We start from the raw sequence: 13,408 nt of genomic DNA on the forward strand, positions 1-13,408 counted from the left end.
ACTTATCTCCGATTGTCCATCGGTGGGTGGCGTTGGCTTTTGGGGGGTCTGGAACCAGCGACTCTCCGGCTGTAATGTAATTTGGCTTGGCCGGCGCTTCGATTCCACTTTATGTTCTAATTACTTGCACAACACAAAAACGCCACTTCAATTTGAATTAGAATGAGTGGGCACCGCCAGCCACCGGCTGTGGAGGAGGATACGCCCCCATTTCGGCCCCATCCCGATAACGGTTAAACCTTTATCCTGGCCACAGTTGGCGCCACAACTTTTAATTACAGCGGCACAAAATTGCAGATGCACTGCCGCGGTCTACGTCCCTGGGTACCACTTTTCAGCTCCATTCCAATTCCTATTCCTATTCGCATTGGTATTCGTATTCGTAGTCCTGTTGCCGCTCCCTAAAGTCCTCAAACCGAAGCCCCAAAGCAATGGCCGTGGCAATGGCAAATCCAAAAAGCATATTAATTGCGCACTGCGTAGGCGTCGCCTGTAATGGTCTATAATCGATTTAAGCACGGGCATTATGTGGGCTCGGGTCTAAATTGCAATTTCGTGTATGACAAATGGGCTATCGGAACACTAGTAGCTACACTCGAAAGTATCGAGCTGGAAAATAACAAAATACAAACTATGAAATTACTTAAAAGTAAAGATATATTTTTGTTTCCTATCGATTGCTTACCTTTAAGCACATTTTTCCGTAAGAATTTTTTTTTTTTTTTTGAGATTTTAAGCATAAGTGCATAAACTGAATTTTCGAAATATAGGCTGTACGAAGGCAATGAAATCTAAATCAACTAAGCTCAGTAGCTATTTTTGCCCTGTTCTCCGCACAAACGGAAGCCCAATCGATATTTTCCCATTGGTCCACCATCTTGACTGCATATCCTTGTTTATTTGGTTATCCCTCATGAAGTTTCCTTCCAATTAGAAGCTGTGGCGCGTGGCAATTGACCATCAAAATCTGTCTGACTGCAAAGACAGTGGCCTCCAATCTGCATGCTTGATGGGTTGATGGATTGAAGGGTTGACTGCATGCTAGGTTGATGGGCTGATGGGTGGCTGGCTAGTGGTTCCCTCTGATATATGAAGTAAGCCACCCAGGGCTCGTTATTGTTGCCGCTGGCTTCGCCGTCAATTGCAGCTGGCGGTGGTGGCTGCACCACAAAATTCAACGCAATTTGTAAAATGAAATCGATTCAATTGATTGTTGACTTCGACAAACACACATCCACACCCACACCCATGGCCATGCCCACATCCCTGTTCCCTGGATTGTATAACCCACACTGGCAGGTCGGCAGGACCATCGTAGTGCAGGAGACGATGGTGACAGGTGTCTGGGGGTGGACGTGTTCATATCCTTGTCATCCTGCCGGTTGTATGTGCACACACATATGTACATATATGTACATATATACGGCGCACACACAGTAAGCTCACGCGCGTGTGTGTGTGCACTGCACTTTGCTTGATTAAATTTCAATATTTACTAAAATGTCGCCGAACTCTTTCTGACAGCTCTGTAAATTTCATAACCGGAATCGACATAAAATATGGTCAACTGGGTGTAAATATAAGCTTGACAAGCGCATAAGTTGACTGAAATGCCACGCTTTTTTTCATCCAACGCCTTTGTTGCTGGTAATTTGTTATAGTTTGTCATGTGCTTACAGCAACAAATGGGTTATATAATGGGTTATATCCATCTAGATTTCATGGCTAACTGATATGCGGGCTTTGTGAGCGCATCAGATGGCCAAAGCAATTACTCAGCGGAGTGAAAGACAGGATTAACGTTTTGCTTTCACCAATCAGAGTGATTCATTTGCATTCATAATTCCGAATTAAAAAAAAAAAATAATAATAAATGAAGACATCTTTCATCTGTTATTATTTACGTATTGGCTGATTGATGAATATCGAGCAATTAAAACCTTGGCCATTCTTGGGCATTATGTAAATTAATGAATATTAAGCAAAATGTATTAAGATTACGATCTCGTTTTGCTTTTTCCATCATAATGATTTATTTGATATCATTATTTCGAATAACAAATACCTGGAGTAAACAAAGAAAGGCTTTTCAAATGGATTCCGTGATCAAAAGGTTTAAGGCGCTAAACCACGGGGATGACTATGAGGAGTAGGTCCTTGAGATGAGAGGTTATCCATTAATTATTTGTTATTGTGCCACTTACAGAAATGACGCACGATTTGATGGGGTCAAGTTGAAGGAAGGGACGTCAGCTAAACTATCCAGTCTGGATAAACTTTTTGAAGAACTCAAAATAAGTAAAGAAAGTTCAGCAAAAGAAGATTTGGTCACGGAGCCGATGAAGACGGAGAGTTACCTTTATAAGGATTACTTTAACAAGAGTCCCATCGATTTCCCGTGGGAGAAGGCCTATGAGAAGGGCAGTTCCCTGGGACCCGACTTTTACATCGACTATGAGAACATCTTCGACAATGTGGCCAATCTTGCCGAAATAGAAGAAAAACTGGAATTGCACTTCAGACCCTTTACCTGTGTAATGGACTTCAACTGCCGTTTCAGTATGTACGAACTGTGCCTGCTGTTGGCCGAATCCCGATTCGATCCAAGTAGTCATCCCTCCGTGGTCGTGAAGATCACCCATCCCTCTGCCCAGGTGAAGATCCATGCGGGTGGAAAGATTTCCTCCACCGCCTTGAACGCCGATTCAGCCAGAAGTGGTCTGTTCAAGGTGATCAGGATCCTGCAGGATCTCGACTATAAGGTGGACATCATGAACTTCAGCAAGAACATCGTGAATGCCTCCTTCAGCATGCCATTCAAAATCGATTTGGATCTGATGAGCCGCCGCCATGTGGTCGAGGTGGCCCAGAACAGGAGCCGGCGACCCTTTATCACATACACCACCGAGAATTTGGGCGTGAGATTTGCCGTCTTTCCCACAGGATTCGTTTTGGTCCTTCACTCGACCAGTCACTGCGAGACACGAGAGGCTATAGCCAACTTCCTGCCGATCCTGGCCAAACTCAAGAATGGATATCCCACGGCAGAGGAGAAACTTGGACAACTGGTAGGGGATATTTCCTACAAGTTGTTTTGGGAAAAGCAATTGGAAGACGACAAGGAGGGCATGTTGCTTTACTCTTAATGTAATAATATTACCTTTAAATTTGTGCCTACACATATTAAAAGAAAAAGGAAATCGAAATTCCCCGAAATTCAGATGTCATAATATAATTTTAATCGAAATGGAGATTGCCAGATAGCGGGTATCCTGTTATCGCTTTGTTTCGTCCTGCGAAGTGCTGCGAGCATTTGTCATAAACCAAAGTTCTGCACGTGCCCTGTTTACACTCGCCAGCAAAGTTGGGCAACTTGTTTAAATACGTGATTTATTCGCCTGCCAGCTGCTGAGCGACCACCGAACAACAACCAGTGACACTCCACTCGGGCCAACCACTGGCACCATTTGCTGAATGCTGTATCCTAGATGGTGGATAGTACATGGTATGGGGTACATGGAGCTGGGGATCGGGCCTAGGCCCGGGCCAAAGTTTGCAGCAAACACTCGCCAAACAAAAACAAGAAACAAATGACCGAAGAAGTTGCAACTGCGAACTGCAACAGGCGCATACATAAATAACGAAACATTTTCGCACACTTGCCGCAACTTTCCCGGGAAAATGTCACATTATGCGGAACAAGTGGCCGCCTTGAACACGTTTCCGACGTGCCACAGCACCTTTCCCAGTGCTCCGGACTTTTCGCTAGAACTTTTTGGGTGTAAACATTACGGGAAGTCATACATTTCGTATTTGCGTAATTACCACAGGTGCACGATGCAAAGTTGCAAGGCTGGGGGATCTGGCGATCTGAATGGGGACGAAACTCAACTTATATCGAAATGCAAGCCCATCAATATTCTCCTATATAAGCTCCACCAATCATACATGTTTAAAATTGATTTAAAAGGACTTTTTGTAGATACTTCATTCCGATGCCAAAGTCCACAACAAAACTTTGTTCATTAGATGTGCACACATCTTGCAGTATCAGTTGGTTGAAATCTTTTATCATTTTAATGCCCTTTTATAACAAGGTGTAAAAAGTAATCGCATGCGCACATAAGAAACTCTAATATGCCAGGGGATATCTAAATTGAACGAGAAGAAATTTCGATGGAAGAGCAAAATAATACGCAATTTATCTACGTTCAGCTGAGGTAGGCGAACTTCGGAGGGCCCTAGGCGCTTTTTGGCCAAAAATATGCTCGGAAAAACGAGCAGAGAAAATTAGGTTGGAAAAACTACCAATACGATATGAAGATATAGCTGTGGTGGCAATCGAGCGAGGGAATCCGGGGAATCCGATTAAAAAGTTGAACCATCAAAGTTTAAGAAAGGAGACGAGCGGGCTGCAGATTATGAATTATGCATTCTTGCCCAGGGACTTTTTGCTTCAAAGCCAAAGCTAAAAAAAATTATCCAACGAAAAGGGTTGCGGCTGCCTTTGAAGATTAGGCAAGTTTGCCGGGAGTCCGCAGTAACTGTTTTCGCATTTATAAGTGAGCATAAACTGCATGAGCGAAGAAACCGTATTGAGTTCGGAATGAAAGAGTGCCGAGGACGAAAAGGACTCCACGCCCGTAAGAATTTAATAGCAGTGTGAAGCAATGTCGCCAGGACTGCTGGCCACTTCCATTTTGTGTCTGTGGTTAACCGCAAGGATTTCACTCTCCAAAAGGTGTCGCAAATGGACTTTTGCAATTTTAATAACTACTCAAAGTGGCAAACTGGTTCGTTAACTAGCCGCACACACACACACTCAAACGGCACGTCCTGCGCCGCACCGAAGGACTTTTTGCATATTTAACCAACTTGAATTTAAATGAAAATTAATCCGAGTCCAGAAGCTGCGGCTTCCCGCGCCGCAAATGTGTTTGCTTGGAAAAATGAAACTGCAAACGAATTATTGCGTATTCAGTTTCTCCGCACACGTAAATATTTCATTTGCAAGGACGACAAAGGATTGGTTCGGCTCTGCAAACAGAAGAGCGGTTATATTCAATCAATACTAAAAAAAAAACACAAATGGCGAGTGCATTATGCATTTCGCGACATTTCCTTAAAGCTCGCCAAGATCCTGTAAATCCCCAGAATATTTCGGAATATACTGCTCCGAATATCCTAACCCCATGTCAATGAAATGCGTACTTTTTGAGAATCGAAGGGTGGAAATACATAAATCTAAAATTCCAAGCGCCAATAAATTTTCATTTTGATAAACCCCCGTAAGCCTTTTCATGGCCGAAAACAAACTTCTGTGATTTATGAAGTTCTCGGCTACCGCTCGACTCCTTGGGCAATAAAACACAGAAGCCCATCACTGTCGTCTATGGACACGATACAAAACTTGTGCCCCCTCATAAGTATTACAATTTTAAAGACCCGAATAAGAGACGCGGAATATAAAAATATGAATCACTAATCTTTATGGAGCGAACCAGTGTTTTTCTGGCCATAAAGCTCGAAAAGTTTTCTCGCAAATAAACCAAAGTGTCGATGCGTTGATAAAAACCGTTCATTTGTTAATAAAATTTTCATAAAAATCAACGATTTAAATTACAATAACATGGCATTTGCTGGCCGTTTGGTCACAGCTTGTTCTGATGTAAATCCATAAACAAAATGAGACATGTTTGCCCTCCAATTTTGCCGATTTTCACCCGCTGCGAGGGTTATATCCGGATAACGATGGGGGACATGTCATCATGGCCGACATTTGCGTCAGCTGGCGATCAAAGTCAAATTAAATTGGAACAACTTTCCGATGTCACATATTGCGCATAGAAAATGATTCGTTGTGCACAGAAGAAATTGCTTAGTGCCAATTATGGATTTTTGTCTGGAACGTGACCAAATAAGTAGAGAAAATAACACACATGTGAGGCTGAAAAAATTGCTAACACTTTTTGCCATAATTTAGTTAATGGAAAATGCACGCCAGCTCTAATCCCCCGATTATTTCGAAATATATTCACAAACGCATCTAGCTAATTTGCATTTACATTAATCGATTGACTTTGGGCTTTATTCATTTATTAATGTGTTAATTAGCTCAATTATTGCGCGGCCAACACTGCGTATGCGCGATATCTAAGCCTATGGCTTACAGTTTCCCGTGATTAAAGTTGTACTTACTATGCATCATATAGCGGCGCAGTATAATACGCTAACACAAAGTGATAATCAATGTTCGATTTCCTACAGTGAATGTGATAATTTTTAAACTATACTTTTGCTCCTACTTCCTGTATCAAGTGCTTCCGTTAAGCTGGCTGCAAACTTTAAACCGATACATGTATCTTATTTACTTATTTATATAACCACCAACAGCATCAAGTTATTCTACTACAGCAGCAATCTCTGCCCATTCGGAATTTTATCTGGAACAGAAAAATTATTTGCGATCGCGACCTTGTCTTTGAAATCTACATTTACCTCATTATCAATGCCATAACATTTCTGCAGTTTTTGATAACTGAGAATAAGAGTGTTTGCAAAGAAGGACTTTAGGAGTTTACACATTTCCAATATTAAGTGCTTAAGAATTATCTTTTAAGCTGTAACTACAATTAATTTAGACATCAATCAGTGTCAAGTGTAAAGTGCTTTGAGTAAAAGAAATATCACTAGTCATGATTCAATTAACTAGCTGATTGTTGTAAAGCAAAACAATGGTAATGGTTCAATCAGTTTCAGTTTATAAAGCCAACATGAAGACTTTGGAGTGCCTGACCCGCCGTTTCCTGGAAGTTATCTTCTCTGTACTCGCCTTGGTTCCACTTCCTCCTATTTCGCAGTTGGGATGGCTGTTTTTATCATTGGCCATTCGCTGCTGTTGGATAGTTTACTTTATATATTTGCTGGACGTTGCCATCAGCTTTTCGTGGGTGGCCATCGAAAATGTTGGAAATGCCGTGGGCACCATGCTGTTCGTGGGAAACTCCGTGCTGGGATTTGCGCTCCTGCTGGAGAGTGTCCTTAAGCAGAAGACCCACAGCCAGCTGGAGGATCTGCGAGTCCAGACGGAGTTGCAACTGCAAAGACTTGGAATGTTCGGGAGATCTCGCCACGCGGCATACCTATTGCCACTAATTGGAGTTCAGTTTACTTGTGATCTTGTGAGACTTGCGACCAATTTTGGGGAGACGGTATCGCCTGTGTTTTGTATATCCTTACCACTGATGTGGCTACTACGGTATCGCTATGTTCAACTGGTGCAGCACGTCATGGATCTGAATCAGAGATCCATCCACTTGCGCCGATCCCTGTTGTCCATGGCCTCCGGAAACGATCTGTGGCAGCCCTACGGAGTCCAAGAGTGCCTTCAACTCCAGACCCTGCGCACCACCTACGAAAGGATCTTCGAGTGCTACGAAACATTCAGCGACTGCTATGGATGGGGAATGCTGGGACTCCATTTGCTGACCAGCTTTCAGTTCGTGACCAATGCCTACTGGATGATCATGGGCATTTACGATGGCGGCAATGTCCGTTCACTGATCTTCAACGGAGCCACGGGGATCGACTTCGGCACTCCAATTGCCACTCTTTTTTGGCACGGCGATTCAGGTGCGGAAAATGTAAGTAATATTCATGGAAACTTAAATTAATCTTTAAACTCAATCCTGACCACCTTTACACGACCCCACTGTTAATCAGCAATGTGAATTTGAGGACAATCAATCAGGCAGGACTATGCTAAGTGCAAGTTTCTGACAAATCATAGTTAATAAACGATGACAATGATGGATTGTCACATTGTCAAGTACGTCTACTGAATTCCCATCCAATTAAATACCATTTAGTAACAATGTTTCCGCCGACAAGAGTGCAAGCTAGCTCACGAGTGGTCCTTAAGATTTTCCATTTCATTTTGGTGGCATTTTCTTTGAGATCAAGGAGACTATCTCGTTTGGTCCTGTGGTTACAGTTTCTGGGTTGGCTAACCTGGTTTATTTCCATGTGGACTCAAAGTGTGATATATGCCCAAACGATTGACTGCACATTGGACTGCTCACTGCGGCATATACTCACATTTTTCCAGACGGTCTCACATGCCTTCATTGTGGTTACCTCCTTTCTTGATGGTTTCAGAATCAAGCAGGACCAGTTGGACGAACCGATTGCGTTCGAGGACTCCGATCCCTGGTTGGCCTTCACTGTGCTGGCGATGCTGGTTCCCACTTTGGGAGTAGAGTATTTGGTGTGCTCGAACGCGCCAGAATATGCCTTTCGTATCAGGATCTATCACCTGAAAACGCTGCCCAGTTTTCTGGCTCTGCAGGTGCAGATTATATCCTTTATCCTGGAGGTCATGAAGGTGAACATAAGGGTTCGCCAGACCAAGCTGCAGCTGCTGATTCTGGCCAGGGAATTATCCTGTCGTTGGCCACAGAGAAAGCAAAAGCCGCAGTTTTCCGACCAACAGGCCCATCGAGTGAAAGACCTGAAAAGGCGCTATAATGACCTACATTATTTGTTTGTTCGCATTAATGGCTATTTTGGAGGCAGCCTTCTGACCATCATCATTGTTCACTTTGCGATCTTTGTTTCCAACTCCTATTGGCTATTCGTGGATATCAGAACAAGACCCTGGAGGATATATGCCATCTTGCTCAACTTGGGATTTATTTTCAATGTAGCCCTGCAAATGGCAGCTGCTTGTTGGCACTGTCAACAAAGCTATAATCTAGTGAGGACACTGTGGATAGCCGTGTGTCCTTTAAACATATCGTATCTATCTTTTTAGGGCCGGCAAATCGGTTGTCTAATTTCGAAGTTGGTAAAACCCCAGGGCAGCAAACTATACAATGATTTGGTAAGTGAATTTTCACTTCAAACACTGCACCAGCGATTTGTGGTGACCGCCAAGGATTTCTTCAGTCTCAATCTGCATCTACTGAGTAGTGTAAGTACATCGCATGGCACTGAATGACAAAGTAACTAGCCAAATTTCCATACAGATGTTTGCAGCTGTGGTCACATATCTGGTTATTCTCATACAGTTCATGTTCGCCGAAAGGAGTTCAACGCGAGGCAGCGGATGAGAATAGTAGAATAAAGTCTCGTAACATAACATATTGCATATATGTATATATTTCCTAGTTTCATTTCCCAAAAGAGTCTGAAGAGTTTGCGGCCTGAATGAAACTATTTAAATGCTCAATGATTTAATTATGAAACACACATTCTCTCTCGGCAGCAGTTTCACTTTGTCACAGTGTCTCCTATAAGTGTGTAACCCTAATTATTTATGCCGCCCACGAGTTGGGTGTGGGTTGAGCTGAAAGTTAGATTGCGCAAAGTTTTATCTTCGTTTTTCTTAAGCGCATTTTACAAGTCCAAAAGGATGAGAAAGGATGCGAATGTGGATGTGGATGCGGAGGCGAAGGCGAAGGAGGCAGCAGAACTACTTCACGCATATTAAACTGACATTTCACAAGCAGAAAACTTTTTCTAATATGCAAATTCATGGCGACTAGAACAGAACTGGGAGTGGGCTGAAACAGCCGCACATCCTTGAATTAACACGTGCGAGTTCGCATTAATTTGTGTAAACTGGTGTTGGAACTGCTCGGGGTTACTCGCCGGATATGGCAAGGATCCGGTTCTGGATCTGTATATGGTGGCAGCAGTGGAGTAGTGTTCAAGGAGCAGTTTTTGTCGTTAGCTATGCAAATGCCGGGCCATGTAAATATTATTTACCGCACCAGCAGATGCTCAAGATGTAACTGTGCCGCCACTTCTGGCCCAAATTAGCATATAACAACTGTGGCAGTCGCTTATAAATATTTATGAGCCGCCTGGATTAGCACCACTTGCTGTATACACTTTTTGCTGCTTAAATTACTCGGCTTTGGCATAAAAAATAGTATCAGCATTGCAGAATACCTTTCCATGTCAGCCGAGTGTTAATCCTTTTTTTCCAATACTCATACCAATTACTTAGCCCATCTCTAATTTTCCCCCGATTGTCATTTATAATCAGAAACTTAAATTGAGGTAAGTATAAAGGTCTCCTGCGTTTGTCATAGGTTGTCATAGCCCTCAGGAAAACCCATCGTACAGCCTTCTTAAAGGACTCGCTGGACATGGACATTTGCAGGAAACGCCTGCTCTTCACCAGCGTCTGCCAAACCCTCGAAAGCAACGTGAATGAATTGGAGGAGCGCTCTCTGTCCACCCAGACGTTATCCAGAAGGTATTCCACTTGAATCGGAGCAACAATGAGGATCCTGTGAGAAAGGACATTGTCATCATCAGATAGTGTAACCAGCATTGCTTGCTGAATGCATTTAAATTGTAAATTGTACTATAGGTTAAAAGATATATTACTGGATTTTTGTTATAGTTCCCACCTTCACAACTCAATTTAAGCGCTTTGGCAATTGCTGTTTAAGTTTTGCTCGGAGGGAGCTGGTGAATGCTAATTGGTTTTTAGTGAATTATTAGCCAATCCAACTTTTAGGACTAATAGAAACTTGCATGCATGAATATTTTATCCACTTTACGAACTGTTCAACTTTTTTGATGAATTCCCAATTTGAAGGAGGCTTTGTCTTCCCACACAGCCCCAAGCAACGAATCATTTTCGGGGGAAGTTTTTAAATATTCATAAAATTTGAACGGACAGAACTTTCGAAATTGAATTAGTCAAATGAACAAAAGTTCATTTACACTCCACGTACGAGGCTCGGTTGTCCATACTTACAGAAAGCTTTGTGTGTGGCAAAGCCGAGCTCCGAAAGTTGAAATAAATTACTAATTAATGCAGAGTGTTCCGTATTGGGTCATGTGTGCGGTTTGCAACCTCAAACCCCATTTCATAGCCATTCCCATAATTCAGGCCTTTGTTTTATAGTTGGCAATCTATTGCGATTTGTTGGCTTGCTGGAAAATATGGTTTTCCCCCATTTTCTGCATCGGACGCAGTGTGTGAAAGCGAAATTGAAGTTTTATGCTAATTCCAGCACCAGAACCAACCCCATGCCCATCTGCCCCCACTGCCTCCCATTCATCTGGCTGAGCCCAGGACCTTATCTAGTTGTCGAGTCCTGTCAACACAAGGCATTACAAGGCAATTACGAATTTGTTTATGGCTCTGACTCGTCTCGTCGACGTGCCACTGGCCCACAGCACTCGAAGATCCATCTTTCTCGACAAGCTGGGATGGATTCGGGCCATGGAAAAAATTCACTCGAAATCGGATTCAATTTGAATTCAGGTTTTGTGCATGGAACAGCATGTGTGCTTATCATTAGCAAGGCCAATAGAAATCATTGAGTTTCAAAATATGTGGCTATATCTGTTTGAATTTTTAAAATGCTAATTGGGCTATACTCATACAGCATACGCATACGATTCGGTAAAAATTGAGCATCATAAAAGGTGCACATTTGTTGATTAATTGACGATTCTGATAACAATTTTCGAAACTTGTACCAAAAAAAATTAATACAATGCTATGGATTTAGATATTTATTAATAGCCAACAGTTCCGCTTCATACACACAAGCAATTGAGAGTTATGAGCCACACCCAATCCCATATGCAATCACTTTCCAGCCTAATGTTCTTTTTCAACTCCAATCCCAGATGAAGAATTTAATCAAGAGCCACTCGAATTTGTTGGGGACACATGTACATGTGCATGTACAAATATAAATGTAGTACACATGGCCCATAAGTCAGGCCTAATAAAATTCCACTCTGCCAAATTCGAACGACAAAAGTAATCTCCCAACTCTGGCAGGACCACAAGGAAAAGGCGAAAAGCAGTGGGTGGTTTGGGGTGAAAAAGTGCGTCACTTAAAACTTTTGCACTCACTTGACCAGAAACTTTTATTTTCCGTTAGCAAATTTCCCACGGGTAAACCGGAGAAGTAACAAAATGTATATATGTATGTATGTAGCCCGTCTTGGCGAACAAAACTTTTTTCGTGTCCACAAATTGAAAATATTTCACAGTCATATTTAATTTTGGCAGACCGTTGGACCCAACCCCACCCGGTTGGACGAAAATCTCCGAGGTAATCAAAGATGTTTGGAAGGTCGGATCGGGTATATGCACTTAATTACTGGGGATGCTGCTCGCTGGTGAGAACTGGGAAGTGATACGGCTTAAGTTTCAACCTTGTTTACCCGTCACGGGGCAATAAAAATGAAAAAGTCTACACGGACAAAGGAGAATAATGAGAGCCGGGGAAAAAAAGGAGTAGGGCGGCAAAGGAAAACGGAGAAAAAACTAAATAAATAATTCAGTATAAAATGTCAGGAGCACTGGGAGCGTTGGCCAGGACAACGGAGATGTCTCGGGAAGTCGTCGCCTCTCAGCTGCAGTCAAGGAAGCAATTGTATTGTCTGACTGCTGTTTTCCACTTTAGTTTGCCACGCCCCAATCGCAGACGCCGCCCATTCGCCCATTCACCCACCGCCCACTGGTAACTTGTTGACGTTGATAGTCGTACGTGCCGAAGGTGAATGGCATCTGTGGACGCGAAATTGAATTCGTGCCTGGCAGTTCCCGTTCCCGATCCGCCAACTGGATTGAGTCGCACTGGGATACGCTGAAGCTGGTATGCTGGGAAACTGGGATACAGGGATGGCCAGGATGTGTCAGGTGGCTTTACCTGCTGACTTCAATATTTTGTCGCATTACGTTGACAATTTAGATGTTTGTCTCGCGCATTCTCGCAGGATTCAATTTGGAGCAAATGCAGCCCGTCGTCAGCCAACCGGGGAAATCTGCAAAGTTAACAGTAAGCCGGTAAGGGATGCATAAATCTGGGCCATGTTCCCTGTCCTCCACATGGGCATGTCCCGATCTAGGGGTCCCAGGATCCCGTCCAAATGCGAATGCTTACATAAAAATCAGATGGCTATGGCCTGGCCCAGTCGTTCATTAGAGTCGTAATGTCCCTCGCTTCTAGCCATCAAATCCTTTCCACAACAATGGTATTTTATAGTTCATTCCTGGCCATAAGAGCAACGAATTCCGGATGTTTCGTAAGTATCTCCCTATTCAATAGATTACATCTGAGTCTTTGATTTTTTATTAATATCTTTTCACTTAATTTCTATCAATATTTTGTGACTTTGCGGTAACTTGACCTAGGTCAGACTGTCCACTCACTATCCTGATTTCAATTTACGTTTTTAGCTTCCAAATACTCCCACAAGCAAGTATAAAAATTGCCACAATTTTTTGCTCTCGCTCTAAAAATGTCACCATCTGGGGGATAAGGGTCCTTCAATCCTCCGTCCACTTGCCACCAATGCCCGAGATTGTAATGTGACTGTCGCTGGCAGCGCCACCCGCCACCCACCACCCACCAAATACCAACGC

At 43.0% G+C, this 13,408-nt stretch overlaps 2 protein-coding genes and 1 pseudogene across 3 annotated transcripts; all 3 read left to right on the forward strand.

Moving 5' to 3' along the window:
• The first annotated feature begins 2,012 nt into the window (after positions 1-2,012).
• Positions 2,013-3,216, forward strand: Trf4 (TBP-related factor 4). Its single transcript, NM_134855.2, has 2 exons — positions 2,013-2,149; positions 2,207-3,216. Exons 1-2 carry the CDS (start codon positions 2,094-2,096, stop codon positions 3,144-3,146), a joined length of 996 nt encoding a protein of 331 aa, NP_608699.1. The 5' UTR covers positions 2,013-2,093; the 3' UTR covers positions 3,147-3,216.
• A 2,962-nt stretch (positions 3,217-6,178) lies between these two features.
• On the forward strand, positions 6,179-6,573 carry CR46404 (annotated as a pseudogene).
• Positions 6,574-6,773: 200 nt separating this feature from the next.
• On the forward strand, positions 6,774-9,137 carry Gr23a (Gustatory receptor 23a; the record flags this gene model as incomplete). Of its 2 annotated transcripts, none has more annotated exons than NM_078735.6 (3): positions 6,774-7,643; positions 8,813-8,971; positions 9,027-9,137. In NM_078735.6, 3 exons carry the CDS (start codon positions 6,774-6,776, stop codon positions 9,108-9,110), a joined length of 1,113 nt encoding a protein of 370 aa, NP_523459.3. In that variant the 3' UTR covers positions 9,111-9,137. The 2 variants fall into 2 exon arrangements, with proteins under 2 accessions (NP_523459.3, NP_787965.1); NM_175951.2 differs by lacking the exon at positions 6,774-7,643 and adding an exon at positions 7,874-8,755.
• Positions 9,138-13,408: the final 4,271 nt, after the last annotated feature.

This window comes from Drosophila melanogaster, chromosome 2L, assembly GCF_000001215.4.
Source record: "Drosophila melanogaster chromosome 2L".
Classification (NCBI taxonomy): Eukaryota; Metazoa; Arthropoda; class Insecta; order Diptera; family Drosophilidae; genus Drosophila; species Drosophila melanogaster.

What these genes read in the sequence shown, in the direction of transcription:
- Trf4 (NM_134855.2), top strand. Translation starts at nt 2,094, where the DNA reads ATGGATTCCGTGATCAAAAGGTTTAAGGCGCTAAACCACGGGGATGAC. An exon ending in CACGGGGATGACTATGAGGA is followed by an intron (nt 2,150 to 2,206) that starts GTAGGTCCTTGA and finishes TGCCACTTACAG; the next exon opens with AAATGACGCACGATTTGATG.